Here is a 23310-nt window from a genome sequence, read left to right as displayed (position 1 = left end):
GAGGTTAAGTGCCTCTAACAGGCACTCCTGGTGGCCTCAAGTAGCTAACGGACAGCCCCTGGGCAGGAGGGAGGCAAGTGCCGGCCAAAGCCCTGGAGACCAGATTCCTCTCTCCTCCATTCTCTTCCTGGAGGCTGTGGGGGGCAGTGAGTCCAGAGGCTCTTGTTACTGGCAGCCTGGCTCCTGCAAATGATTGGCTCCCCACTGTCCCTGTTCCTGCAGGGGCACCAGGATGGCAGGTCCTGTCCAGGCTGCTCTGAACCCGCCGTGCAGCTTGGGAGCTGCGGGGGCAGCGCCACCTCCTCCAAGAAGCCCTCCCCCCACTCCCACCCCTGCCGCCCCGCAGTCCCAGGCTGAGCCTTCACAGGAGCAGCCTCGCTCGGCCCCCTTGCAGCCCCTGAGGTGCAAGGTCCGCATCAGCCTCTTTGTGTAGAGTAAAGGGGGCACCTGCCCCTGCACAGCTGGCCCGACAGCACCAGGGGCTGGTGCCCGCGGCTTCCTCTCCCCCAGCATTAGGTGCACGCTGTGGGGTTTGCTCTGGACGGGAGCACTGGGCAACCGTGGCAGATTCTGGAGCAGAGGAGAACTTGCAGACTTGTTCCTTAGGAACTGGAGTCTGATAGACATTCCAGGAAGACCGGAGCAGGCAGGTGGGTGCCCTCTGCCAGAAGGAGCCAGTGCTGTAGCTCCTGCAGCGGCCCCGTCCTGCGTGCACCTTCTGGAGTCCGCCAGGGACAGGGCTCGCTGGTCCATGAGGCCTCGGGCCTCCCCAGGGCGGCCCGGAGCCTCCTGGAGGCCTCGCCATTGCTGGGGAGGTGGCGAGGCAGAGGGAGGGGTCTCCCCTGCCCCCAAGGGACTGAGCCACAGGGAGGTGCCTGCTCCCAGCACCCTGCCCAGAGTGCCCCCCACCTGCCCCTGCAGTACTGTCCCCCATCTCCTGGACGCTCTGGGGGCAGGGGTTAGAAAGCATGACCTGGGGGAGAGGGTGGTGGGACCGTCACTTGAGAGCTTTCAAGCTAAAGAGCCGGTGAGGGAGAGGCTGGCCGTGTAGTGAGCTCTCAGAGGGTCAGGCCTGGGCTAGGGCCCCTTCGTGCCCCCGGCCACCCTGGGGCTGAGTGGCCTTGCCCCGTGGGTGCTGCCATGTAGCCTCACACCTGCCTGGGGGCCCCAGCGCAGCCCCCCACCTGCTGCCGAGTCTTCAGGAGCCCAGCCTCGGGTCAGGGCTAGGGAAGGGGAAGCTGGCCTGCATGGACGGGGGCTCAAGTTCAGGGGCCCCGCTGGTGGCGGGGGCGGGGGGTTGCTTTCAGCCCTGGCCTTGGAGACACAAGTCCTTGGGCCCGAACAGCTGTGTGAGGGAGGAGGGGCCCCAGGAGCCAGAAAGGGGTGGGGGTGCTGAGGCCCAGCGCTGCCTCCCCGGGGCCATCAGGAGAGCAGGGCAGGGCATGTGCTGGCTCCGGGGGACCCCCTTGCAGAGGACACGGTGGGGGGCATCCCCGGGAGACCACGCTGGTGGGGACAGAGCTACTGGGAGGTGTAGGCAGCAGGCTTCCAGGCACAGCTTAGGTCCCAGGCAGGTGCCAGGTGCGCTGACCTGGAAGGAAGAAGGAGGTGGGGGGGGGCTCAGGTGGGGCTGGAGAGGAAGGGCCTGGTGACTCAGCAGCCCCCGCCCCCATGGGTTGGGTTCTGCCCCAGGTGAGGGGCTTACTGGTGTATTGTTGGAGGGGACATGGGGGTAGCCTGGAAGGCGTGGTGGGGGCCCTGGGGAGGAGGGGTGGGCTGCGAAAGGATGTAGGAGGTGGAATCCTGGGGTCTCAGAGTTGTGGGATGTCATGCGGGAACGGGGAGAGCACGCCCTGTGGACAGCTGGGTTTGGGACACCTAGAGGCGTGGCCGGAAGAGAACTCGGGGAGGCAGAGCCCAGGCATGGGTGTAGGTAGGGCCCGTGGGCAAGGGGAGGGAGGGGAGGCCAGAGGCCAGAGGCCAGGACAGGCTCAGAGGCCCGCCAGAGGCTGCTCGCAGAGGTCAAGGGGGCTCCAGAGCAGAAAGCGGGGAAGAGGGTCCCTGGGGAGGGGAGGCGCGGGAGGGCCTGGCGAGGAGCAGAGGCTGCCCGGGGTTGAGGCCTGTGAGCTGGGCCTTGGGGCTGTCCGTCCGCGCCTCCCCCAGGAGTAGTTTCGGGGGCGGGGCTCACCAACCCTGGACTCTCACAGGAGGGGACATCCAAGGAGGGGGCTCGCTCAGAGCTGGGCTGCTGGGAAGGTTTGGGGAGAAAGGGGGAGTTCCAGCCTAGACGTCTCTGTGCAAAGGCGCAGAGGCGGGGTGAGGCCTTGGGGCGTGGGGGTGGAGTCGGGGGTGGGGCCTGGGCGGGGCCAGCACAGGTGGGGCGGGGCCCGGGCGCGGCTTGACGTCAGCAGGAGCCCCGGGTGGCCGCTGGGGGCCGCCCGTACACCCAGGACCCTGACTCAGGGCAGCCCCTCTGAGCCTGGCTGCCCACCAAGGATGGGCCTGGGGGGTCAGGGCCCACCTCTGCGTGCGGGGCCCTGGGGGCTTCTGTGGATTGTGGGGGCTGCCGACGGCCGGGGAGCAAGGGCTGCAGGAAACCCCGGCTTGGCCAGCCCAAGACCAGCTGTGCACTTTGCCCTTGGGGCCCAGCCCGCCCTCCCTGCCCCCCCCACCCCACCCCGCCTTGTGTGCCCCAAGCCCAGCGTGGAGCCGCCTCATCTCCCCACCCCTGGCGGCTCCAGCGCGGCCCTGCTCTCCTGCTGTTCTTGCCAGGACTCAGCCTCCCCCTCCCCCGCCCCAAGTCCCCCAGCCTGGTATCCCACTGGGGCCCCCTCCTCCCCTGCAGACACGCACCTCCACGTGGCCCCCCACCTCCAGGAACCCGGCCACCTCTCCTGTCCTCTCCTGCCAGCGCCCCTCACCCGCTCTCAGCAAGTTCCTGGTCCGCTGTGACACTGACAGGCTATGGCCCTGCCAGGCCCCTGCCACCCTGGGTGCAGCTGTCGCCCGACTCAGCACTCGGGGCAGCGCCCAGGCCAGAGGTGCCCTGAGCCACGTAAACACACAGAATCTGCCAGAAGCTCCCCGTGACCCCAGGCCCGGTTACGCCCAGGTTTCCCCTGCTCTCTGCAGCGCCCGGCCCCCCCCCCCCACAGCCGCCAAGACCTTGCCTGGGCACCAGGAGCTGTAGGCTGGGGGCCCCACCCAGAGGGCCCTGCACAGGCAGGCAGGCAAGTGTCAGTGATCCCACCCCTGCGGGCTGGCTCCCTCCTCCCTGCCTGTGGCCTTGGGAAGGCAGTGGTCCTCTCTGAACCTTGGATTCCTCTTCTGTAAAATGTTTGCTTTAAGGATTGAAAGAGAGGCTCTGTGACGTCCTCTGCGGAGAAGCTGGCCCCAGACGGGTGCATCACCCACAAAGAGCAGACCCTCTGTGCCCCCCACCCTACCCAGCCCCCACACAGGCCAGTCCCAGCACTCCCACCAGCTCCCTCCCAGTCTCCCTCCCAGATCAGCACGCCCACCTTGGTGTCACCTGGCTGCGGCCAGTCTGGGGGAACCGTAGGCCAGGCCACCCAAAGGGCAGCAGGTGTGTGTTGCTGGCCCAGCAGAGGGGGTGCCCCTGGGGGGTCCCTGAGAAGCATCAGCCTGTCTCGTCACCAGGAAGCCGAGGGCCAGGGTGAGGGGGTGCCGTGGCCCGTAGAGGGCAGGGCAGCCGAGGAGAGGTTGTCCAGCCGGTGGCCCTGTGTGGGGGCCGCCCTTGCTGCCATCCGTTTCCTGGGTGTCGCGGGGGGGCTGACCGTGCTCCTTCCTGGACGCTGGGGTCGCCAGGGCCCGAGGCAGGCTCGGCGCAGAGCAGGGCGGTGAGCGCCGCCAGACCTGCCGTCCTGCGACTCGCTTGGCCGCGGGCGGGTGCCCGTCCTGTGCGCGGTCTCCCAGGTCTGGCGGTCACCCCACCCCGCTGGATGAGGGGGGAGCATGTGCCGGCACTGCTTCTCGGGCGCTGCAGGGGCCAGGCCCCGTCGGGGGCTGTGCGCACGGGCGTGTCCTTGCTTCCCTCGGACCCTGCCCCGCTCCTCCCTGTGTGTCCGTGCCACGCCTGGTCCGGGAGTCCAGGCCCTCCATCTGTCCATCCGTCCGCCGTCCACGTTGATGTGTCCACTCCGTTCCGTCCCCAGGCCTCACGTGGAAGATTTCAGCCTGGACTCCTCTCTGTCTCAGTAAGTGCTGGGCGCCCAGGTGCCCTCCCAGCCCCTGGCAGACCCTGGGGGAGGGCGGCTCAGGCCGTGCCAGCCCCGGGGGGGAGGGTCTGCTCCACCAGCACCATCTGCCCTGAAGCTGGGTGGGAGCGGGCACACGGCCGGTGCTGCTGGGCCTTGGGTGGGGCTGAGGTTGGGGACACGTCGGCGTGTGGCTCCCGGGGAGGAATCTGGGAGGAGGAAATGGGGGCGTCCGGAGGGGGTACCCCACGGTGCTGACTGTAGCCCTCCAAAGGGGACGGGGACCCCTGCCATGGTGCCTGTGTGGGGACAGGCATGCTGGGGACGCTGGCGTCAGCCCACTGCGGCCGCCTGTGCGCGGCCAGGCCCCAGGCTCCTGGCTGGGCTGCCCCACCGTGAGCCCCGCCAGGCTTCCCCTGGCTGCAGTTAGGGTGTAGGTCCAGCAGAGAGCACGCGGAGGTTGGGGGACCCAAGGCCCCCCGGCAGCCCTGTCGGGCGCACCCCTGGGAGAGAGCCCCCAGCTGCTGACACGCCTGGCGTCCGGTGTGGCTCCAGGTGGGGCCTGATTACCACCAGTTTCGCGAAGGAATGCCGTCACAGCGGCCAGCACCGCGCACGCGGCGCGTCTCCAGGTTGCCTGCCGCCACCCGAGGCGCGGGCATCATCGCTACCCCGGCAGGAGCCTGGGGGCTGGCGACGGGGCCGGCCCTGGGCCTTGGCCTCCCAGCAGGGGCACGGTTGTAACGGGAGCAGGGAAGGCACCTCCGCCAGCTCCCCGGGAGCGGGCCTGAGACCGTGGGAGGAAATGGACGGTTGCAGCCGCCCGAGGGGCCGAGGCAGGGGTCCTGCGGCCCCAGGGTCGCGTTGTCACAGGCAGAGCAAACATCCCTGGGCCCTTGGAGGCCCGAGGAGGCTCGCCGGGGCCCCTGACCCAGCCAAGGGGCCGGTAAAGGACCCTCTTGGACGGGGCTGGCCCAGGACAGCGCCGTCCGGTGGTTCGAGGGTTCCCTTGGAGCTCTGGCTCTCCTCGGGGTCCCTCGGAGGGATGACGGGCAGAAGGAGGGCCGCAGGCCGACCTGGGACGGCGGGCGGCCTGTGCCCAGCTGTGCAGTGGGAGGAGCGACAGGAGAGCCCTGCCCCCCCCGACGCCCCCACGGGGCCGTCTGCAGCTGGGACTGGGTGTGGTCGGGGCAAAGCAGCCCCGTCCCCACCCGTCAGCCTCAGGGCCCTGCCGCCCAGTCCTCTGTGCCTCCAAACCCAGACCAGCCCAGCTCCTTGCCTGCCCGCCCCGGACCTACCACTGCCCGGGAAGCGAGGCGGCCACCTGTCTGTCCTTGTCCGGGCCCCTGGGTGGGTCACAGGCTCTGCCCGTTCTCAGAATAGCCAGCCTCGGGGTTGGCAGTTGGGCCCGGGCCCTGCTCTTCCTTCTTGCCCGCGGCTCTGGGGCCTCCTGCGTGGAGCTCCTGGGCACCTGCTGGAGAGGCACCAGCGCGCAGCAGCAGACCAGGAAGGCTGGTCCTCGGCCCCATGTGAGTGCACGGCTGTCGCGGCCGGGCGGGTGGGCCTGCCCGCGGCCGTGTGCCTGGGGTCTGGCCACCCTCCCGCCGGGACTGGCCGCCTGGCCCTGGGCTTGCAGCTTCCCGGCACACGCCATCTGTGCCGGTGCCGCCTGCCAGGAATCCCTGGAAGGCCACTCCCCAGCCTTCCGGCCAGCCTGCCGGTCAGCAGTGAGAGCTGCGCCCCCGTCCTCCACCTGCCCTCGCCTGGCAGGTCCCGTCCTGGGGTGGGGTGGGTGCGGCCCAAGCTGCTTTGCTGTGGCACGAGGGGCCCCCTCAGGTCCACCCCAGTGTGGACAAGACCCTGCACAACAGCCGCGGGCCTGGGCACACCCGGGGCCGGGGGGCGGGGGAGCGGGGCAGAGCTGCCTGCTGGGACCTGATCCCTACAGCCTGCGAAGTCAGGAGACCCAGGCCCCATGGGGAGCCCAGAGGTCCATCTCCTCTGACCCTCTGGGTGACCTGAGCCAGTGTCTAACCCGGGTGGGCCTCCGTGTCCACACATGTAGGGACGGGGCTGGCGGGAGCCCTCCGGGAGGCCCTGTGACTGGGCTTGGGGACCTGGTCCCTGTCCTCCCCAGCCTGAGAGCTGCTCACTCCATGATGGACAGAGCAGATGGGGGCTGAGGACTGCCCCGGGACGGGGCGTGGGTTTGGCCTGTCCAGTCCTCAGGGCTCGTGGCCTAACCCCAGGGGGTACCCCAGGGGCGGTCTGAGCCCAGGGCTCCTGGAAGCCTCGGGGCCCCGTGACCAGGCCTGCCCAGTGCTGTAGACCTTCCTGCGCCCCGGGCAGCAGGCAGCCATGGCACCTCTGGGCACCCGGGCCTCTCGGCTGTGTTTTCCAGGCCATTGCCCTGTGAGCTCTCAGCCGGCTCCTGACTCCCGGGCCCCCGCCCAGGCCTCCCCTGCTCCCCAGAGCAGCTGCCTGTGCGCTTGGTCACCGGCCCCGCCATGGGGCCGCCACGGGGCCTCAGGCCACAGCTGGTGGGCATCAGCCACGTGCCACCTGCAGCCACACACGTGGGTTTATGGCGCGTCTTCTCTGGGTGATGCGGGTGATAGGTGGGGGCCAAAGTCAGACACAGAGCAAGAGCAGCCCCGATCGCTGGCACCGCTAGCTGGTGGGTGCCAGGGCTCGAGCCAAAGGCGTGGCCCGTCTCTCACTGAACCCTCCCTCTGAAAAACAGCGTTTAGCCAGACGTCCCCGGGGAGGACCCGAGACACAGAGAGGACCATTTTCATTTCTCCATGGTTGCAGCAGCCCTGCCAGGCCCCCTCAGGACGCCCATGGCCGGCAGTTCCTGTCACTGCCCGGTCCGCAGGTGCGGCGGCCACGGCTCAGACAGGTGGGGCCAGGCAGGGGAGGGGCAGGGCTCTGCCAGGCCAGACGGCCCGAGACCCCGGGGCCGGCGCTTCCTCCAGGAGCTTGCTGAGCCAAGCCACAGCGCGTGAAGAATTAACACTGCAGACGGCTCGGTGATTTCCCCAGCGCCCCGGCTTGACCTCCGGGGGCGGAGTCTCCGCCGGGCTCCCCCCGCCGCCCCTTTCTCTCCTCCCAGGCGGAGAGCACCTGGTGGGGGGAGCCATCCAGATGGGTTTCCACCTGTGCCCGGGCGAGGGGACGGATGGGTGACGCGGGTTCCACGTCCAAGGTGTGACGAGTCCTGGTCGGCAGTCCAGCCCCCAGGCCTGGACGGGGACTTCCAGGGGGAAGTGGGCCGCAGGCAGCGGCGGCAAATGTGAGAGGCATGTGGGTGGGCGGGGGGTGCGCAGGGGGCACGTCCCCGGGAGGCTGAGGGGGAAGGAGGGAGACGGCCACCAGCCACCTGGGCGGAGCTGGGCCTCGCTGGCCAGATGAGGGCCCGTGGGGGTGCCCGAGTGGAGGGGCACGAGGGGTGAGGACCCCTCCTTGAGGCTTTGCGGTGTGGGGCCGGGGGGGGGGGGGTCCCTTGGGACACATGGGCACCGCTGGGCGGCGTCTGGCCCGGGCCCAGCCCGGCTTGTCTGAGCCCCTCCTGCAGAGAGAATGCATTTGACCAGCTCCCCAAAGGGACCCTCGGGAGCCCCCCCGACCCGGCTCCGGGCAGCACCTACAGAGGAGGCTGGGGTTCACGTCCAGTGGGTGCGCTGGGGTAAAGTAGGGTGTGTTGGCGTGTAGTGTAGAGTGGGGTGCAGTGGGGCACACGGACGTGTACTGGAGCACAGTGGGGGTCCCGGGGTACAGTGTGCACTGACAGGCGCTGGGGGCCGTGTAGGCTGGGTGCGCGGGGGTGCAGCAGGGCGCACAGGGATGCATTGGGGTACGGTGAGGGGTGCGCTGGGGTGTGCTGGGGTGGTGTGGGCCCTTCCCCGTCACCGTGGGGTGCACAGAGGTGAACTAGAGTGCCGCGCGGTGTGCGGCGTGCGGCAGGGTGTGCTGAGGTGCGGTGTACCGTGAGGAGCGTTGCGGACAGTGGGTGTGCTGACGTACCGTTTGCAGCGGGGTATCTTGGGGTGCAGTGGGGTACACTGACCCCTGGCTCTGGGCTTGCTCCGCCCTGGTCTGCAGGAGGCCTGTGCCGCTGTCCTGCTGACTGCCGGCACCAGCACCTGAGAGCGGGGAAGGGCCGCCACCCCCGGCTCCTCCCCCTCGGCCCTTCCTGAGCCCTGTGACCAGTGGGGGCCGCTGTGGTCCGACCGGGGCCCCCAGCCTGACGAAGGTCAGGGAGGTGCTGGGGCTCCGCCCAAGGCCCCTCCCTCGGGGCCCCACCGGGGCAGGCCCCAACGGCGGCTGCCGGCACATCAAGTCTGTATCACACCCTTGGCCTTGAACAGGCTTTGGGGAGCGATGAATATTTTAAACACTTCTTGGAGACGTTGGGGCAGCCAGCCCCAGGCAGAGCAGCGAGCGCCGTTAAACTTTCGAGGTGACCGCGGCATTAATTTCTGCACTGACGGGACCTGGAGCCTGTTCAGAGCAGAGCATGTTCACGGCCCCGCCCACCCCCCCACGCTGGTGGACGACGACAGGGAGGTGGGGGTGGGGAGCAGGGACGTGGGCCAGCGTGCGCCCCACCTCTTCCTGTGGACCACCGTCCTGCATCCCATCTGCTCAGCCGCTGCCTTCTCCATGCCGCCCTCTGGGATCCCTCTGGGTAGCATGACTCTGCCTTCAGGGTGCTCAGTCCCTCTGCCTCCTGTGTCACGACCTTCACGCAGCGCTGTGGGTGAGCAGCTGCCTCCCCTGGACGGTCTTGCCCCACCCCCACAACATCCCCGAGGGTGGCGGGGCCGCCTCCTCCTGACATCTGGGTAAGGGGAGGCACAGGGCATGGCATCTGGACCAGGCCCTTCCGGCCAAAAGCCTCGCCCCAAACCCCGGGCCCCGGGCTGCTGGTGCTTCTGTCTGGTCTGGGGGTGAGGGGCGGCCACAGCGATGCCCGCGGGCTGCTTGTGGGGTGCTGAGACCGGCCTTCTGATGGGGTGGATGCAGCCTGGAGCGGAGGCCGTGTCGGGCATGGCAGGTACCAACCCAGAGCCAGGCAGCCCAGCCCCGGGGCTTCGCGAGGGAGGCAGTGCTAGACCGTTCCCACCGCGGGAGCCTGGCTGCAGGGTCGTCATCCTGCCTGCTGTGGACGCTGGAGCGTTCCTTTTGGTGGAACATTAAGCCCTCGCCTGGCCAGCATGCTGACCACATTGGCTCCCGGCCAATGTGAGCCCCCGGGCCCCACGTCACCTTGGGTGACCAGACAGTCCTTCTCCCCGCCCCCCGCCCCCCCACTGTCTCATTCAGCAGGCAACTCCCGTCAGTGCGTGTGGTCTGTTCCCAGGATTCTGGGAACTCGGGCAGGGGCCAGGGAAATCTGGGGACTGTCCAGGGAATGGCCTCGGCGGCGGGGGGTGCCTACTGCCAGCCTGTCCGCCCCGACCGCCCCGCGGGCTGCCGCAAGCCTCCAAGGCACAGCCACCAGGGGCCTCCAGACCAGGCACGTGATCGTCAGCTTCTGGAACATTCTATACAAATGATATGGTCTATTTTGAGCCACGGGCCACACAGGTGACATGTAACCCTGGTGGCTGCCACGACAGCCCAGGCTGGGGGCTGTGAGCATGTGTTTCTGGAGGGCCCTAGGCGCTGAGAAGGTGGCGGCCGGCCGGCAGGTCTGCTGGGGACGTGGGGACCCAGGGCCTCCTGTCCACGGTGGCGGCACTGGCCCCGGCCCCAGCAGCAGGAGGGCCGGCGGTGTGGGGGACTTTGGGCTGGAGCCCCCGCTGGCCCTGGGCCCACACCTTGCTGCCCCCCAGGGTGCAGGTGGAGTTCTACGTCAACGAGAACACCTTCAAGGAGAGGCTAAAGCTGTTCTTCATCAAAAACCAAAGATCCAGTGAGTGGGGCCTGCGGGGAGGGGCAGAGGGGCTGCGTCGGTGGGGGGCCGGGGCGGTGGGAGTGCCACGCATCTCCACGCCACACCACCTTCCGTGGCGGGAGGTGGAGGGACCCCGTGAGGACCTGCCCCTCCGTGTAGCCCCCCCCCCCCCCCCCCCCCCCCCCACTGCAGGCTCCCTCCACCCTCCTTCCCAGCAGGAACTTGGCCACCTGGGATGCAGGATGTGGTGCGGAGGTGGTACCCGTGGGTCCTGGTCCGTCAATCTGTCGGTCGCTCCCTCAAAGCCCCCCCTCCGCCCCAGGTCCGCCACGGGGGCCAACAGCTCTGGGAACTCTGCCCCACGTCAGTGAGGCCGGGTGGGGCGGAGCCTCCCGGAGGCCGGCCCAGCAGAACCCCGCCAGTTCAGAGCCACCCCGTCAGTGCGGGCGGGGCAGCCCGGTGGGGAGGCCCAGGTACAGAGGGAGGAGTGCGGGCGGGGACCCCAGCCGGTCCAGGAGCCCTGACCCCCAGCCCGCCCCCCCGCAGGCCTGAGGATCCGGCTGTTCAACTTCTCCCTGAAGCTGCTGACCTGCCTGCTGTACATGGTCCGCGTCCTGCTGGACGACCCGGCCCTGGGGATCGGATGGTGGGTGACCTGCGGGCCCAGGGTGGCGCCTTCCTGTGGGCCCGCTGCTGTTAGGCCAGTGGGGTCCGCACAGGGGTCCGTGCCCCGTGCCCCATGCCCAGGGCCTTGGGGAGCCCTTCCTTCCCCCACGGGACCCCACCTAGCATCCTCCCCCACGGAGTTGTGGCCGGGATGCCACCCTCAGGCTCCCGCTGACCAGCTGGCTCAGCACGGGTAAAAGGGCGTCCTTGCTGTGGACAGTGTCTGTTCGCAGCTGCTCCCGGACTTGGACAGACCTCTCCTTGAGGGTATGGGATGCCCCCTCCCTGCCCACCCAGTGGTGCGTGGGGGTCTCAGCGAGGGGCTCTGGCTCCCTCAGCCCCTGCTGGGCAGGCAGGGGTACCAGGCCTCGGTGAGGGCAGGATGTGAGCCCTGTGGGGTCTCTGCCCCTTTCTTGGGGCTCCACCCGGTTCCACCTGCCCCTCCCGGCCCCATGGCCTCTCCTTCACTTACACGGAACGTGTGCCACGTGGCTTCCCAGCAGAGCCATGGAAACACCTGCCGCGCCTCCGGCCTGCGGTGCCCAAGGGCCCACAGCTGGCGGAGAGCCGGGTGTGTGGGGGGTGCGTCCTGTGCGAGGGTGCTGCCCTGCGCTCCCACGCACGAGGCTGGGGGGCAGCACAGCGTTCACCCCTGAAGCTGGCGGGGCCTTCTCTCTGTGCCCGTGTCTGGCACGGCTCGGTGACATCTGGGGTGGCACTTCTCACCACCACGCTGGTCCCAGTGGACACTGAGCCGGGTCCACGCAGGGCTGGGCTCGTCTGCAGTTGGCTCTCTGGACCCCCTTGTACCTGGATGTGGGGTTCTGGAAGGCTCTGGAACGGTCCTCTCTCTCCCGTTTCCCTCTTTTGCTCTTTCTGGGGGTTTCCCCAGAGCTTTTCACTTCTACTCTCATGTTTACTTTCTGAGAATTCTTCATCTCCAAGTGTCAGTCCACCTGCAGGCACCGTGCTGTCAGCATCACTAGGGTTTGTCTGAAACCCTCTCCTTTCTTACATTTTCCTCTTCTGCTCAGTCTCTGCTCCCCTGGGCTCATGGTGAGGGGACTTTCTCAAACGTCCAGCTGCTCACACTAAGGGCCCTGCAGTCAGGGTGTGTGGTCTGTCACCACCGTCCTCTGGATCTGCCCGGCTCCTCAGAGCTGATCCTTCCCCTCTTCCCTGGAGGGTGAGGCCTGGCCGCTGGGCTCCTGCCGGCTGAGGTGGGAAGGAGGCAAGGGTGAAAGTTCGCTGTGCAAGCTTGGGGCGGGTTCCCCAGGCCAGACTCTCCCCATTCCTGAGAAACGGACCTCCTGTCTCCATCCCAAGTGTGGGAGGGCAGATCCCACCATAGTGGTTTGAGCAGAAAAACCAGGGCTCTAACTGACTCTCAAAGCACTTTCCTGAGTTCATCCCACCTTCTTCCACTCCCAGAGGCATCTGGGGCACCTGGCTTTACATCCCCATAGGGACTGGCTCTGTTGTATTCATTGCAGAGCACCTGGCACGTGATGGGTGGGTGGGAGAGCGAATGGGTGGATGAGGGGGCTGTTAGATGCATGGGTAGGACGCATGGATTGATGGATGGGTGGTTGGGTGAGTGGATGGATGGATGGATGGGAAGAAGGAAGGAAGGAAGGAAGGAAGGAAGGAAGGCAGGCAGGCTCAGTGGATGGATGGATGAATGGATGGATGGATGGATGGATGGACGGACGGACGGACGGATAGTTGGGTGAGTGGATGGATGGATGGATGGATGGATGGATGGATGGATGGATGGGTGAGTGGATGGTTGGATGGATGCGTGGATGGATGGGAGGGTGGGTGGGAGGATGGATGGGTGGGTGGGTGGATTGGTGGGTGGGTGGATGGATGGATGGATGGATGGATGGATGGAAGGAAGGCTGGGTGGATGTGTGGATGGATGGATGGATGAGTGGATGGATGGATGAGTGGATGGATGGATGGATGGATGGATGAGTGGATGGTTGGATGGATGCATGGATGGATGGATGGGAGGCTGGGTGAGTGGATGGATGGATGGATGGAAGGAAGGCTGGGTGGATGCGTGGATGGATGAGTGGATGGAAGGATGGATGGATGGGAGGGTGGGTGGATAGAAGGATGGATGGATGGGTGGGTGGGTGGGTGGATTGGTGGGTGGATGGATGGATGGATGGATGGATGGAAGGAAGGCTGGGTGGATGCGTGGATGGATGGATGGATGAGTGGATGGATGGATGAGTGGATGGATGGATGGATGGATGGATGCGTGGATGGATGGATGGGAGGGTGGGTGGATGGAAGGATGGATGGATGGGTGGGTGGGTGGATGGAAGGATGGATGGATGGATGGATGCATGGGTGGGTGGGTGGATGGGGGGGTGGCCAGCAACTTCTATGGGTATTGAGTTTGCAACAGGCTCAGGCCCAGGAGGCAATGGGTCAGTTATGAAGAAAGGAAGAGGGAGCCGCCTGTCACCGTGGCGCTCTGTGAGAGTGAGGTCCTGTTTGCCAGTGATCCTGGCTTTGGTTATAATCTGGGGCAGAACTAGCACGTCCGCCACGCCCCTGCCACCTTCCCAGTGGCAGGCATCTAGGTGGCTTAGGGAGGCTTGTCCTCAGCAGTGCCTTAGGGACGTGCCCCTTGGAGTTGGCACCACGGGGCAGGAGCTTGGCTTTCTCTCTGTGTCTCACATGCATTGTCCAGCCTCGTTTTGGCAGCGCTGGCCTCCAGGAGGCCCTGAGTGCTCCACGGTCCACCTCTAGCCACACACAGCTCTTCCCTGGCAGCCTGCAGGCAGCCCGGGTGGATCCCCAGCTGCCTCCTGGGCTCCCCTCTTGTGTTCTCCTCACCTGGCCTGCCCCTCCTCCTCTGGCCTGCCCCTCCTCCTGCCCCTCCTCCCCCTCCTCGGTTATAGACCCTCCGGGCAGCCTCTGCGCCGTGGGAGCAGGCTGCCTTATCCCCTAGTGTTAGAATACAGATGCCCATCTGAGCCAGTGGCAACCCTGGGAAGGGTCGGTCCGTTCAGGGGCGGTGCCGGGAGGGGCCGGGCCCGGCCAGCTCTGTCTCTCCACAGCTGGGGCTGCCCGAAGCAGAATTACACCTTCAATGAGTCATCCTCCGAGATCAATTGGTGAGTTTGCCTCCCAGCTCCCGCTCAGAGTCGTTGATGGGGTGGGGTGGACAGAGGGTGACACTGCCTGGCCCCGCAGGACAGATGCCCAGCCTCAGCCGGTGAGCCTCCTGGGATCCTGGGGCCCTGGCCAAGCAGTGGGCAGCGCTGGGGTGACCCCACGGAGTGCAGCCCCTGAGGCCCCAGGAGCAACCGAAGAGTGACAGCAGGTGTTACCACGAGCAGGCTTGGCCCAGCCCCCTGCCGTGGTGCTCTCGCAGCCCTGCGAGTGGGAGGAGAGACGCAGGGAGGGCCTGTCCGAGGATCAGTCGCTGCCTCTGCAGTTCATGTCCCTTCACCCAGAGAAAGCAGGCACCACAGTCAGGCAGCGGGAGGTGACCCCCAAGCAGCAGGGCTGCCGGGTCCAGAGGTTAGGACGTGTCCAAGGGCCTCGGCCGCCTCCTCGGTGGAGGCTTCTCCCTTCCAGCCTCCCAAAACCCAGAGCCCCGCCTCGGCCTTCTTCTTGCACCCACGCCCCTCCCCCGCACCCCCGCCCAGAGCCATCCTGATCCTTCGAAGCGGCAAGACCCGATTCGCCCAGCCCGGGCCACCCTTCCCAGCTTCCCAGCTGCTCCCCCTGCGGCCCGGCCGCCCTGTGCTGGGAGGCACAGGGGGTTGGGGCAGATGGGACACCCAGCCCTGGAAGCCCCTCCTTTTCGGGTCTGCAACTTTGAGTTGGGGGCAGGGCAGCTTCTGAGCCCCGCCGACTCCCACCCACGCAGCCCCGAGGGCCTGGGTTCTGCAGAGTCTCTGTCCTTCTGCCCAACACCCGCACTGCAGGGGGGGCCCTGGCGCCTCACAGGAGACCACGGGGCTCAGGGCCTTGGCCATCTGGAGCCTGGCTCTGTCTGGGGAGGGTGGGCAGGGCCAGCGCTGAGCTCAGCCACCCAGCCCTTCCTGCTCGTCTCACCCCAACCTTTGTCCAGAGGCTGCGTCTGGGCAGGGACACGCCCCCACGTCACTCCCCTCACGGCAGCCCTGCCGGCTCATGGGCGAGAACCTGAGGTTGGGAAACCCGAGTGTGGATGGCCGGCAACACCGCCCCACCCCCCCACCCGCAGGGACAGGCACAGGAGCCCGTCCTGGGGAGCCCGGATGAGAACAGGAGGCCACCTGGGCCGGGTGGGGCCTCCGAGCCTGCAGCCTGTCCCCGGGGCAGCCCGCTTAGGCCCTGGCCTCACAGCCACCTCCTGGGGGCCTCCCTTGCTGGGGAGCCCCCCTTCCCCCCTGCTCTCGACCCCCCCACCCCGAGAGGGCAAGGCTGCTGCCCTCTGTGAGGTGGGCTCACCTCCGTCTCTCCCCAGGGCCCCCATCCTGTGGGTGGAGAGGAAGATGGCTCTGTGGGCCATTCAGGTGAGTGGCGGGGGGTGGGGGGGGCGCGCGGGTGTGGCTCCAGGTGGGCCTGCCTCCCCCCGCCCCACTCAGAGGCTCCGGCCCCTCCCACGCCAGGTCACCGTGGCCATAATCAGCTTCCTGGAGACCATGCTCCTCATTTACCTCAGCTACAAAGTGAGTGCCCCGCCCCGGCCCCGCCCCTGCCCCGCCCCCCCGGGCCCCTGCTCCTTCCTCCTTCTCCCCAGCCCCACCCCCGTGCCCACCCCCGTGGCCCCGCCCACCCCCCACTCGGAAGCCCACCCCTTGGCCCCGCAGGGCAACATCTGGGAGCAGATCTTCCGCGTGTGCTTCGTCCTGGAGATGATCAGCACGCTGCCTTTCATCATCACGGTAGGTGAGCCGCCGGCGGGGGGCGGGGGGCGGGGCGGGCCGCCAAGGCCCCCGTCCCTGACCCGTCTCCTCCGCAGATATTCTGGCCGCCGCTGCGGAACCTGTTCATCCCTGTGTTTCTGAACTGCTGGCTGGCCAAGCACGCCCTGGAGAACATGATCGTAAGCGAGGGCCAGGCCCCCACCCCGCCCATGCCCCGCCCCTCCCGCCTCGCCTCTGCCCCCTCCCCCCACCGCCCTGGCCCGCCAGAGAGCTGGCCAGCTTCCCTTGGCGCGCAGAAGGCCAGGCTGACAAGCGGACACACGTCTGTCACCAGAGATGCCGTCACGCCTCCTTCCTGACCAGCCGGAGTCCCAGCCCTGATGCCCGGGGAGGGTCACCCGGCCTGCCCCTGACCCTGGAATCGTGGCTGAGGGAGAAAAAGGGTGACAGTGCAAGTGAGGGCGGGCGGGGCCGTGAGACCAGGGCCACCGGCAGACCCTGTGCTGAGGTCTGAGCAAGGCCCGTGTCGGCAGGCAGCGCAGACCCAGGGCGCCCCCCACCCCCACCCCCGGCCCAGGCTCCCTTGGCAACCCCATCCCGGCTGCTGAGTGAGGTGACAGTGCTGAGGTCGCGGCCTCTGGCCTGTGCCCAGGGGTGGGGCTGCCCCTGACGGCGCCACTTCCCGCAGAACGACTTCCACCGCGCCATCCTGCGCACGCAGTCGGCCATGTTCAACCAGGTCCTCCTCCTCTTCTGCACCCTGCTGTGCCTGGTCTTCACGGGGTGAGTCCCCGCCAGGTGGCCGCGCAGCCCGCCTCAGGCCAGGGCCAGGCTCTCGTGGCCAAGAGGCCGGGAGGGGCCTCGGGGTGCTGGGTGGCGGCCCGGACAGGGGCAGGAGGCGGCTCGGAGCCCCCGTCCCAGACCAGAGCTGCCCGAGTCTGGTTCCTCTGGGGCCCGGGAGACAGCATGGAGGGGGACCCTGGCTCCTGGCCGGGTGGGGACCCTGGGCTCGAGGGCCAGCTGAGAATAAGGTCTGGGAGCAGCCGGGGGGCCTGGAGCGGAGAGCCCGCCACCCCTGCGTGTGCCCGTGCCCCAGGCGAGGACACGGACAGGTCCCAAGGCCCTGTGCCTCCTACCTCCCGCCCCCACGCACCTCACACACACAGACCTTAGCGGAGCAGGATGGGGCGTCCACAGGGCAGGCAACTCCAGGGTCATTCAGCCTGCCCCTCCCCACGGCCAGCGCGCCCACCCTGGGAGGGTCCCTGAGCACGGCTGTGGGCTGCCCCACGGCGTGTGCTGTGGGCCCCCCAGACCCTGCCATCGGCACCTCCCAGTCTGGGGACGGGACGTGGGGCCACGGGTGTGGGAAGGAGGACTGTCCAGCTCTTGCCGGGCAGGGGCTGCATGCGCCCCGTGCCGTCTGACCTCCAGGGTGAGGACAAGCTCCGAGGCGGGTGGCAGGAAGGGGCTCACGGCCCAGGTGGCCACGCCCACCCTGAACCCACAGGGCGCTGCCTCCGCGCTCCCGGCCAGTTTCCCAGGGGCCTCCAAAGAGCTGCGGGCGGGAAAGGAAGGCCCGGAGGACATGCGGGTGGGCCGGCTCCACAGGCCGGGGTTGGGAAGCGCCAAGCTGGGCTCGGGCGCAGGCTGGGGGGCCGTGTCGGGGCCGCGGGAGCCGGGGTGGCTGACGCCCACCACCCCCCAACCCGGTGCCAGGACCTGCGGCATCCAGCACCTGGAGCGCGCGGGCGACAACCTGTCCCTCCTGACGTCCTTCTACTTCTGCATTGTCACCTTCTCCACCGTGGGCTACGGAGACGTGACACCGAAGATCTGGCCGTCGCAGCTGCTGGTGGTCATCATGATCTGCGTGGCCCTCGTGGTCCTCCCGCTGCAGGTGAGCCCCGCCCACGGGGGCACAGAGCAGGGGGGCCACGCCGGGATCCCGACAGGGCCGGGGGGCGGGGGGACACCGCTCCACGGGGGCGTGCCGGGGCCTCCCGGGGGTCTGTAACTCGTGAGGCCCGCAGCCGTCAGGACAGTGAGGGTGGCGTTCTCAGACAGCCCCCCAGGACCTGTGCAGTGCGGAGTGGGAGGGGCTGCCGGGGTCTCCCCCAGGCTGGGCGTCAGGCGCCCTCAGCCGGTGCAGCAGCGGCTGTTGGGACCACGTGTCAGCTGTCAGCAAGGCCAGTCTGGCCGGCTGCGCCACCGCGGGGGCGGTGTGGGACCCCACCGGTGTTTACTTAGGAAAGGTAGAGGCCTGGAGCGGGGGGCCAGCGGTTGCAAGCCCCACCCCCCCAACCCTTCAGAGGGCAGGGAAAGGCCCAGGGGGAGATCAGGACGGATTGGGGGACGTCACACCCCACAGTGGACACTCAGGATTTGGAGGGACAGGGACGGGGCAGGGGAGGCACCTAACTGTGGCTGTAACGGGGGCCCAAAGCTCACAGCCAGGAAGTGTGGGCCAAGGTGGACGGCACCCCCAGACGGCAGCCCCAAACCCTTGACGTGGGCTCAGAACCACAGTTCTCAAAGTGTTCCTTCCACGCCAGGAGTCTGGGTCCCTAATTCTGTGGCTGAGAATCTCCTAAGACATGTCCAGCTTTCTCCAAAACGTGTCTCAGGTGCTGATGGAGACCTGAAGGCCTCATGGTTACCGGGATGTCCAGAGTGTACACTTTGGCATCCACTAAGTGGTCGCTTGGCCGCCTGGGGCGGGGAGCTGGGCCTGCCGCGGCTCTCACCACCCCACACACTGCTGGACCGACCACTGCGCCCCCACCTGACCCCTTACGTGACCTGCGCCGCAGACACCCGCGGTCTTCTGAGACCTGGTTAGGACGCGGCTCCATCCTCGCCCTGCCTCCTCCGGCCTCCACTCTCCGTGCCCGGCACGTGCTGCCAACCGCGCGCCCTGGCTCTGTGCTGTCGCAACTCCCGGAGCCCCCGGCCACCTGGCGCTCACACAATCTTACCTGCAGTTTGAGGAGCTCGTCTACCTGTGGATGGAGCGGCAGAAGTCGGGGGGCAACTACAGCCGCCACCGGGCCCAGACGGAGAAGCACGTGATCCTCTGCGTCAGCTCCCTCAAGATCGACCTGCTCATGGACTTTCTGAATGAGTTCTACGCCACCCGCGGCTGCAGGTGAGGCCCCGCCCACGGCCCGGCCCCCAAGTGCGGGCGAGACCCCGCCCCCAGGTGCGGGTGAGGCCCCGCCCACGGCCCCACCCCCGGCTGCGGACCCGGGCCCAGGATCCCCTGAGCCGTCGCGGCCTGGGTTTCCCTGCCCGCGCGGCCGAGCCCGGCGGTCTCCCACACGGGGAAGGGTCTGTGGGGTCCTGCCTTTCCCTCCTGCCAGATACGCCGTCGCAGAGAAAGGCTGGGCGTTCTGAGAGGCGACGGGTGTGAAAGCACCAGGAAGGCGGGTGGGCGGGGGCCGGTGAGCTTGCCGGGGGCTGACCCCATCCTGCCCGCAGGACTATTACGTGGTCATCCTGTGCCCCACCGAGATGGACATCCAGGTTCGCAGGGTCCTGCAGATCCCCCTGTGGTCCCAGCGGGTCATCTACCTCCAGGGCTCCGCGCTCAAGGACCAGGACCTCATGCGGGCCAAGTGAGCGCCGGCGGGGGTGAGGGTGCGGTCCTGCGCCGGCCTGAGCGGCGGCCCTGACGGCGGCCCGGCCAGGGAGAGGCCATCAGGCGGGCAGCAGCGCCCCCTCTGTGCCCGCCGCCCGCCCAGGCGAGCCAGGCCCCCCGCTGCCCCCTGCGGAGCCGGCCCGGCAAGCCCCCCAGCCTCCTCTCCCACATGCCCGGACGTTTGTCTGGTTGGCGGTGGGGGGTGGGGGCGGGCAGCCTGAGGCTGTGGGCGGGTCTTCTCCTAAAGACAAGGTGACAGGGTGACTTGAGGTAAGGAGGCTGAGTTGTGAAGGGAACTTTCCAGAATCTGCTGAAGCGCATCCTCAGACACCCCAGAGACGCCCCCATCCGCCAGGATTTTATCCAGAGCCTGACGCAACCTTTGTGGTGAAGTGCGGGCTGTATGGAGACCGACAGGGCAGGAGACCCAGCACCCGGGTCCCCAACCCAGGGTCCCCCACCCACCCACCCCCTGAGCCCTGGGCCCCGGGCCCCACAGGCTCACCTGGGAATCAAGGCCCCGGACGGGGACAAGTTGGGGTGCAGGGTGATGGGGTGGGAGGCGCCTGTGCCCCTGCCCTGGGGTGTGCACGGTTCCTCGGCCACCCTTTCTGCAGCCAGAGGCTCTGGGGGACATGAGGGGAGCGGAACTGGTCATCCCCAGACCTCCGGCAGCCTGTCCCAGGAGGAGACAGGCCAGTGGGCGGGGTCCGGCACCTGTCACCAAGTATGCCCCCCCTTCTGGGCCGCAGCCCCCTCCCCGGGTTGGTGGGAGCCCATCCTCAGCCCATCCAGGGCTGGTCAGAGTGAGGCGGGGTCTCGATAAGGCCCACGCCTTCCCCTAACGGCCGAGGCGGGAGCACCCCGGGTGGTCCTGGTGGTGTTCAGCTCTGGTGCTTCGCAGGATGGACAATGGGGAGGCCTGCTTCATCCTCAGCAGCCGAAATGAGGTGGACCGCACCGCGGCGGTGAGTGCCTCCCGCTGCCTCCCACCTCCTGCCCACAGGCCAGCGCGGGCGGGGGTGGGGCGCCTGGGGGCAGAGCCCCTCCCCCAGCCTGCTGCTGCCCGTCAGCACTGACCGCGGCCTCCCCGCCCCAGGACCACCAGACCATCCTGCGCGCCTGGGCCGTGAAGGACTTTGCCCCCAACTGTCCCCTCTACGTCCAGATTCTCAAACCTGAGAACAAGTTTCACGTCAAGTTTGCAGGTACATTTGACCCGGGGCGGGGGGGGGGGGGGGCGGCACCTGTGTGCCCACAGGTAAGCGTGCCGGGGGTGGGGGTGGGGGGTGGAGGCAGAGCCCGCGCAGGTTCTGCCCCTGCGGGTCAGCGCGGGCGGGGGAGGGGCGGGAGCACCGTCTGACGCGCATCTGGGGGCCAGGCGCGCAGACCCGTGCTGGACACTTGGGGGACAGGTGAACGCCCCCCCCCCCCCAAGCCCTGGAGCTCTCAGCCAAGCCGGGAGACAAGCACAGAGAGCCAGGGGAATGAACAGGCTCCCAGGGGTGGGGCGCAGCAGAGGAGGGAGGGACTCTAGGGGGGCAAGGGGGCGTCTGCCGGGGGCACCGTGACCCCGCCCCTGCCGCCCGCAGAGCACGTGGTGTGTGAGGAGGAGTGCAAGTACGCCATGCTGGCCCTGAACTGCATCTGTCCGGCCACCTCCACCCTCATCACCCTGCTGGTGCACACGTCCCGCGGCCAGTGAGTGCCTGCCCCCCGGACGGCCACCGCCACGGCACCCGCAGTGCGCTGCCAGGGAGACGGGGGTCGGGGGGGGCAAGGGGGCAAGGAGACCTGTGATGGGAGGGGGTGAGGCCCGGGGAAGCGGCGAGGATGCCGCGGAGGGTGACCACCGGGCACCCAGCTGAGGGAGCAGGGGGTGCCCCGCCAAGCGAGGGGTCGGGGCTGGGGGCGGCCTGGGGCTGCTGGGACTGCAGGCGGGGCCCACCGTCGAGCAGAGGGCCGTGGGGAGGGGGCGGGAGAGCCCAGGGTTGTAGGCACAGTGCTGGGGCCGGCGGGCTTGGCTTGTGGGAGAAGGCGCCTTTGGTGTTCGGCGCGTGGGCTGGGGTCCCAGGCAGAGCCCAAGGCGAGGGGCTGCCCTGGCACAGAGGAGGGGTGCCGTCTTCTCTCCGGGAAGACCAGGCTGGGGTGTGGGGGCCCCAGCGGGTGGCCTTGGCTCCTTGCGGGGCCTGGGCAGGCCTAGGAGAGGGACCGGGCGGGGCGGAGGACGTGGCCCAGGGCTCCCGGGAGGACCCACAGGCCACAGAGGCCAGTCTTGACTCTGAAACATTTTGACACCCCCTACAAATCAGCCAATTATGTTTACAGCTTTTTAAAACTGGCCCAGGGACCTATCAGGCCACCCGGATCTAGTCTCAGCCACGCGGGGCGGGGTCAGGGTCAGGGGTCACGTTGGCAGAAGCCACACGTGGGGGGCCCCGCAGGCCGGCTGGGCGGGGGCCGCCGCGGGGGTGACCTCCCGCCCCCCCCGCGCCCCAGGGAAGGCCAGGACTCGCCGGAGCAGTGGCAGCGCATGTACGGACGCTGCTCGGGCAACGAGGTCTACCACGTGCGCATGGGGGACAGCAAGTTCTTCCGCGAGTACGAGGGCAAGAGCTTCACCTACGCCGCCTTCCACGCGCACAAGAAGTACGGCCGCCTGGGTCCCGCCGCGGGGAGGAGTGCTGGGCGGGGCTTCGGGGCCGCGATGGGCCGGGTGGGCGGGGCCTCGGGGTGGACCTCGCGCCCGCGCGGCCTTGAGACCCCCCCACCCGGCGGCGCTCCCGGAGGCTGCCCTCGGTGGGTCTTCGGGTCGCGTGGGACGGGGTCCCGACACCCACGAGGGGAGGCCTGCAGCGCCCATCGGCCCCCGAGGAGCCCAGGAGGGGCAGCTTTGGGCCCCGTCGAGCCCCCGCCCGGTCCCCCAGGTACGGCGTGTGCCTCATCGGCCTGAAGCGGGAGGAGAACAAGAGTATCCTGCTGAACCCGGGGCCGCGGCACATCCTGGCCGCCTCCGACACCTGCTTCTACATCAACATCACCAAGGAGGAGAACTCGGCCTTCATCTTCAAGCGGGAGGAAAAGCAGAAGAAGAAGGGCTTCGCGGGGCAGGGGCTGTACGAGGGGGCGCCCCGCCTGCCGGTGCACAGCGTCATCGCCTCCATGGGTGAGGCCGCGTCCAGCTCCCTGCAGGGCGGGCGGGCGGGCGGCCACCCAGAGGCGCAGGGCCTCGGGCCTGCAGCGTAACCCCAGGCGAGGCCCGTCTCTCTGGGCCTCCGTTTGCACAGCTGTCCTGTGGGGACACCCTGCCTTCCTGGGGGGACCTCTGTCGGCAAGCGTGTCCGCGTGTCTGCCCGGGTGGGACCGCCTGCGTCGAGGGTCGCTGGGAGCCTCTGTCCACCTCTGCCCTGGGAACCCCCGCCCCCAGGACAGGCCAGGGAGGGGCTGCCAGCCAAGTTCAGCCACTCTGTTCCAGGGACAGTGGCCATGGACCTCCAGAACACAGAGTGTCGGCCGGCACAGAGCGGCGGGGGCGGCGGGGCCAGCAAGCTGGCGCTCCCCACGGAGAATGGCTCGGGCAGCCGGCGGCCCAGCATCGCGCCCGTGCTGGAGGTGGCTGACAGTTCCACCCTGCTGCCCTGCGACCTGCTGAGTGACCAGTCAGAGGACGAGATGACGCCGTCGGACGATGAGGGGCCGTCCGTGGTGGAGTGAGTGACCCCAGGGGTGGGGGGAGGATAGATGCTTTCGATAGGAGGGGGGAGGTGCAGCACGTGAGTGCCCGGTGCCCAGGAAGAGGCGGGCCAGCAGCGCTGGTCCTGGGCCTCGCCCCATGCTCTGAAAGAGGCTTCTCCAGAGACTTTGTTTGGCAAGTGCAATCTTCTGGGGACCCAGCTTGTGGACAGGAAAGCAGTGCCCGCCCTCACCTCTCCTCCTCCCCCATTGCACCCTGGGCAGACAGGCCTCAGGGCCACAGCCCGCTCGGCAGGGGTGGCTGGCCTCTGA

At 68.5% G+C, this 23310-nt stretch overlaps 1 protein-coding gene across 1 annotated transcript in view; it reads left to right on the top strand.

The window, feature by feature from the left end:
* Positions 1–23310, top strand: part of KCNT1 (potassium sodium-activated channel subfamily T member 1) — a 67382-nt gene that overhangs the window by 29673 nt on the left and 14399 nt on the right. The window contains 18 exon segments of the mRNA XM_057722732.1: positions 10058–10137; positions 10666–10765; positions 13863–13919; positions 15263–15311; positions 15408–15467; positions 15609–15683; positions 15761–15844; positions 16354–16448; positions 17385–17565; positions 18650–18794; positions 18797–18813; positions 19146–19282; positions 20210–20273; positions 20405–20513; positions 20898–21006; positions 21805–21954; positions 22233–22471; positions 22781–23015. Coding sequence (XP_057578715.1) covers positions 10058–10137; positions 10666–10765; positions 13863–13919; positions 15263–15311; positions 15408–15467; positions 15609–15683; positions 15761–15844; positions 16354–16448; positions 17385–17565; positions 18650–18794; positions 18797–18813; positions 19146–19282; positions 20210–20273; positions 20405–20513; positions 20898–21006; positions 21805–21954; positions 22233–22471; positions 22781–23015 — 1986 coding nt within the window.

Source organism: Hippopotamus amphibius, chromosome 2 (genome assembly GCF_030028045.1).
Source record: "Hippopotamus amphibius kiboko isolate mHipAmp2 chromosome 2, mHipAmp2.hap2, whole genome shotgun sequence".
Taxonomy (NCBI): Eukaryota; Metazoa; Chordata; class Mammalia; order Artiodactyla; family Hippopotamidae; genus Hippopotamus; species Hippopotamus amphibius.
This window is presented reverse-complemented; position numbering and strand designations above follow the sequence as displayed.